General features: G+C 45.9%; 1 protein-coding gene across 1 annotated transcript in view; it reads left to right on the top strand.

Annotated features, from left to right (window-relative positions):
* Positions 1-127: 127 nt before the first annotated feature.
* The window catches only part of HPSE (heparanase), a gene marked incomplete at its 3' end in the record, with an annotated part of 9,457 nt that continues 3,584 nt past the window's right edge, over positions 128-6,000 (top strand). Inside the window, exon 1 of the mRNA XM_025195521.1 lies at positions 128-139. Coding sequence (XP_025051306.1) covers positions 128-139 — 12 coding nt within the window. The remainder of the gene's footprint in view (positions 140-6,000) is intronic.

Below are 6,000 nucleotides of genomic sequence, written 5' to 3' on the forward strand. Positions count from 1 at the left end.
AAATAAACATTGAAGAAAGTTTAAAATCGGAGAAAAAAAGAAAAATTGGGCCTACGCAAGAAGGTGCATGGACCAGTTGAAAGTTTCTGATGAAACACTGTTTCATAAGTAAAACCACTTGAGTGTAATGGATTATGTGGTAAGCGAGGGCATGATTTGACTGTGTATGTAGATTCAGATCAGTTTTCTGGTTTACAGATTTGGAAAAAATTGACTTTCCTGTTACGATTTTTCAGTTGTTTCCAGACGTTTAGTGTATTGATTTAATCTTTTCCTTTAAGGAAGGAAAGTATCCAAACAATTCTGATACTGTTTAATCAAAACATGATTGTGGAAATCAAGATTTAGAAACAATGCAACAACTTATCATTCAATATTTTGGAATGCTAACATATTTGCTGTGGATACAGCATTTGAGCAATATTTTAATTAGATTTTTAATGTTGCCTTCATACACATTTAACTTGCCAATGGAATGTTCATGATTTCTTGGGTAGAAGGGGAAAAATCTGATCGCTAGCATGTGCCAGTTTAATGCAAAAGCTTGAACTCTTAAATGCAGAATTTAAATAGCGAGTGGCTCAGCTAAACTGTAATTAGATACTGTGAGGTTTCCCAACAAGTTCATGAACAAGAAAGATGCTGGAGACTGGAGAATAGGGTGTTTTGTTTTGTTTTTTCTGGTTGGTCAGGAACAGCATGTTTTAAATATGAGCTGTAGTGAAGGCCCTTTCCTGACTTCTTGGAGCAATGGAAGGGACAGGCAGTTCCTTCTAGAACAAATAAGGTGTATTGAGGCTATGTTCTAAAGAACACCAGTTATTTCACTTCAGGGTGCCCCTGTCAGTCATTTAAAAAAAAATTGTAAAGGCAGAAGGGCCAGTTGTGACAATCAATTCTATAGTGACCTTAGATGTAATGCAAGTCCAGAAGCTTAATCAAGTCAATGATTCCGTTTGGGCTTTATCATCACTTTTAGTATATCTTGTCTTTACTTAGACCGCAAGTGAAAGAGAGCCCACCGCATCCCTCAGAAAGTGCCAAGCTGTAAAATTTCAGCAGGCAGTGATGGGAGGGAGAATGTGACACTAGTGGCATCTCTAGTAATTCAACTTGCAGGCTGACTCTCAAAAGTGGCCCACTTTACTTTTTCACTTACCAACCTCCATACATGCAGGAGCTAAGTGTAACCCAGGCGGTACTCCATGAGGTAACCCCTCTCCAATTGAAGGGCTCAAAGCAAGTGCACAAGTGCTGTGGGAGGTGTAGGGACTCTCCTCCTCCTATACAGCAGAGCCAGACCACCACTGGGGACTTAACCACATACCTTTTAATGAGGGAACAATACTGGGAACATAACCAGTATAAACCAGGGGGTATAGGGGACATTACAATGCCCTGAGGGGGCAGGATTCAACAAAGGTTGAATCACATACAATCATAGACATATTCATCAAGTTGACAAAAGACAGGGTTAACCAAAATGTAAAACAAACAGCAGAACAAACAATACTGGTTGGTGAAATATAAAAGGCACAAAATACAAAATGTCAAATGACAAGGAATATAGGGCCTAGGTACCTGGAGGGGGAGAAAGGAGGAAAACACAATGGCCCCTTTCCACTGCAAGAAGAATTTCTCCCTATTAGCTCTCCCACCCGAAGTCAACCCACCTGGACTTGAACTCGGATCTCCTATGTGGTAGGCAAAAAAAACTCTACCATACAGCTACCAGTGCTGGTACTGCTCTAAGCTGCAAGGGGTCTTGACCTTCCCAGGGCCTCATGTTGAGCTGCCTGGCTTCTTATTGGAAGAGCTAGAAGCAGAGCTGGGAACCTCTCAGGTCGCTGCTCAGATCCTTGCTGGAGCTGGGGAGCCTCTCCTGCTGGCCACAGCCTCTCGTAGGTGATTCTGGAGCCCAGCAGGGAGCCTCTCCTGCCAGCTGCAGGCGACACTGCTGAGGGTCCAAGTGCTGCCTGTAGGTCCCACTCCTTCAGGCTTTTCTGGGGCAACTGCTCCCCACCATGCTGGCCCAGCTCTTTGAAGCTCCTTCCTTGTGGTCCCATGCTGGTCTCCCCTGAGTCATCCATGCTGCCCCTTTTATCCCCCTCCAGGTGACCCAAGGGGCCAATCAGGGGACATGGAGGGTGAGTCTCTGAGGCCTGATTGGTGAGGAAAGGGAATCCCAAGTCCTCCAATCATCTTTTGCCCTTTCAAAACCCCTGGGCTAAGTCACTGCCAGCTAGCCCGTCACATCAGAAAGAGGTTCAAAGAGCACTCGCAAAAACAACTTTGCACAATTGGGACCAACCCGGGTCTGATCCTTCTGCATGATGCTGCTGATAAACGAACATAGCTTGATGTACCCTGGGGAATGGGGGGCTGCTGCAGTGGCAACAGCTAATTGGACTCAGGAACAGGTGCCCTGGGAGCAATAGCTGAATCAGAGGTCCCCTATTGCCCCTGTCTGGAGAGTACTCCTTTGGGTTACTTTGTAGCACTTCAACCAGGGTGCTCTACACCCCCACAGTGCTCTATTTTTTAAAGCTACAACTTTGTAACTACAAAAGAACATGTATCCAAGGAGTTCTCATGCTTGTAAGAAAGGTAACTTGAGAATTTTCTGACTCTTGTTCACTGAACTTTCCTTTCCTAAAGTTCTTTAATATATAGGAGCTTTTCTAGCTTTGTGTGCTGCTTTCAGTTCTGCTTTTTGAACAGAAGTTGCTGAAACCCGGAGTGTTGGTCCCATTTCCTTGGTTAAGTCTACACTTCCTCAAGGCACTGCGGGATTTTCTAATGTTATCTCATTACTTCAAACTAGTTCCAAGAAATGACATGTACACAGTATGTGTAATGGCAGTGCTGCTGCCACAAAATATTTAAAACCTGTGATGTCAGTTATGAAATGAAATACTGAGTATGGTCTTGGGTTCCTCTGGGAAATAAGGAAGTTTAAAAGAATCTTGAAAGAAGGATAGAAGCAAAACACTCCTAAGGTTTAATCTTAATTCTGACAGTTTTTTATTGCTTTGGTCAAATCTTTAAACTGCTTTAATTTTCCCATGTGTAGAAAGAAGATAAGAACCACCCCAACTGATCTTACAGGGGTATTGTGAGGACTAAAAGTTTGCTGAAGTGATTTGAAATGACTACCAGGTATTCATTTGTTATGAGGCTTACACTCAGTACACTAGCAAGAGAGGGGAAAGCAGGGCAACCACCCTGGGCACCCAAGCAAAGGGGTGCCAACAGGTGAGTTGTGAGTCAATATTTTGTTATAAATATATATTTTTTAAATTTGTTTGACATGGCCAATAATGTTGCTGATAAATGTCACGTGCATGTGCACAGCCACAGCATGCACATGGCCAGCCCGACAGCTTGGAGACCAACGTCCAGTTGGTGAATCTGTCTGGGGGGGTGGACAGATCAAGACCTTCCAGTGAGGGAGGAAGGGGGCTGGGACTGAGGCAGGCACTGTCAACCAGGGCAGAGCATGGGACAGAGTTGCAAGCGCCTCATCCACAGGGGGGTGCGCAGGGATTGGGGGGGGAGGGCAGCCCCAACCTCTATATGCACCCCCAAGCAAGCATGGGGGAGCGTGCTCCCCCTGGATCTGTGCATGGGCCAAGGGCAGGCTGCCATTGCGGTCTTGCCCTGGGCGCCAAACTTCCTTGCTATGGCACTGCTTACACTATCTCCTATCTTTCAGTGCATCAAAAAGGAACATCAAAGTTCTGGTAGCCTGTTTACTACTCTTTCCTCCACCTTCAAGATTTTGCTGGTTAATAAGAAAGCACAATGCTCTCTGGAGTTGACAGTGTTTGGCCTGAATGTGCAATTTACACTATGTAAATTGTGTGACTCAGCAGAGAATTGCAGAGAGCAGTGTTAGCAGGGGTACAAAGAGTTATTGTGGGACCTTTCAGAGCAATGCAGTGGTTTCTGGTAAAAAACAAGGCACAGTAATATTGATGTTTTGCATATCTAGCATAATTACAAATACTTTAATTATGTTTGCTCCTATAGTTTTGTCACATACTCTGGTGAGTCCATAAAAGCTGAGTTCATGTATATGGGTGGGTGGGTAATCCATGGGATATGCCTGTCAGCCACTGGAATGTAAATTGCTTTGGCTGATATTTGATAGACGGAGTCCTTCCAGGACAAGCAGGATGCGTGCCTGTGTAAAGTTAATGGGCTGTCTGAAATTGGCAACCATAATATTATATGAGCCACCAGGCAAAACGGAAGTCATTAAAGTCCTTACTCAAAGGAAATAGCAGATATGACAACAGTATGTCAAACAGGGTGTGTTAGCTTGGTCTCGTGTTGCTAGATTGCCTAACAGTACAAAAGCCAGCAACAGGGCGGTGGCAGGCCAGGAACAGGTGAGTAAGAGTAATCATTCCTAAACTTCCTTGTGTTAATCCAGGAAGGATTGAACTCATGCAGTACAGCAGATGAACACCTGCGAACCATACAATTTGTTTTAAAGAGCATGAACATCAAGAACAAACCCATTTTGTGAACAGGGTGGGGCATGGATTAAGGGCAGAGGTTTCTTAATGACTCATTTTATGGTGGTCACCCTGAAAAACACCCATTTTTAACATTATACTAGTTAAAACCCTTGAAAAATATGCATGCATGATGGTGGGAGGGCCAGCTGGGTCACAGCAGTGTGAAAGTCTCAGTACTATCCTACCTGCCGGAGGCTCAGAATCCTGCTAATGTTGGACTTTTACAGCCAAGATTGTTGTCGTGCAATTTGGGAAAGTGTTCAACATGGTTCAGTCTGCATTGGTGGTCTCAGTACTGCCCTCAGTGAGCTGGGTGTTTTTCAGGGTGACCACCATAAAATGAGTCATTAAGAAACCTCTGCCCTTAATCCATGCCCCACCCTGTTCACAAAATGGGTTTGTTCTTGATGTTCATGCTCTTTAAAACAACAGCCTCCAAACAGCTCTGGTGTGTGGACCAGGCCTCTGGTCTGAAGAGCAGCACTGTAGGAAAATGAACATATATAGGTTTCCCTCACCAACAGCTGGGGTTAGGTTCCTGAAAGTTCCCGTGGTTGGCAAAACTATGGTTGGCAAGACAAAAGGCTTATGGGAAAAATGGCAGGCGGTGGGCTGGTGCACAGCCATGGAAAACCATGGTTACTGAAAACTGTATGCCTTGGTAGCCAAAATAGTATATAGAATATTAAGTGTGGATACTCAAGACCATGGTTAGTGAGGGAAACCTGTACTGTCCTCCTATTTCTGCCTGAGCTAGCTTCAGCTTCTTATTTCTGCTGCCCTGCAACAGTGTCCAGGGTGCTCTGGGCCCTTTCTCTCTTGCCTGAGGAAACGAGCCTGCTTGCTGCTGGAAAGTGATGGGGTTTGGCTGGTGATCAGAGTGGGGTTTGGGTGGGGTCCAGATTCAGGAGAAGGGAAGAAGTCCAGACTGCAGGCTTGTTGCTTGTAGCTGTCAGTCTAAGGACACAGGCAAGGTTCTTTGTGTAGATGTGATATTACAACTCGAGTGTCCAGGGTCTGGAACAGACCCCTCCCCGAGGGGGTACAATCACCTGCTCTGAATATCTTCAAAAAACCTCTGGACACTCACCTTGCTGGGGTCATCTGACCCCAGCAGTCTTTTCCACCCATGTGCAGGGGGGCTGGACCTGATGATCTCGAAAGGTCCCTTCCAGCCCCCAACATCTATGAATCTTTTATTAAACCAACTGAATAGTTGGACAAAAAATCTTTGCACGCTTTCCGGCACAAACACCCTTCTTCAGGCAGTGGGAGTCTGCTACCTCAGGGCTGACCGATCCGTCATACCCACGAAAGGCTGGGCTTTTTCGAGGCGGGGCAGAGCAGAAGTGCTGGGGCCGGGGACCCACAGGGGGTGTCTTGGGGCTCCCAGGGCAGGGCTGCGCCTTCCAGACAAGTAGTGGAGCCGCGAGGGGAGGCGGTCCCGAGTCCCGGGCGGGTCCCCCACGCCCCT

The sequence above is a fragment of the Alligator sinensis genome, unplaced genomic scaffold (genome assembly GCF_000455745.1).
Source record: "Alligator sinensis unplaced genomic scaffold, ASM45574v1 scaffold1188_2, whole genome shotgun sequence".
Classification (NCBI taxonomy): Eukaryota; Metazoa; Chordata; order Crocodylia; family Alligatoridae; genus Alligator; species Alligator sinensis.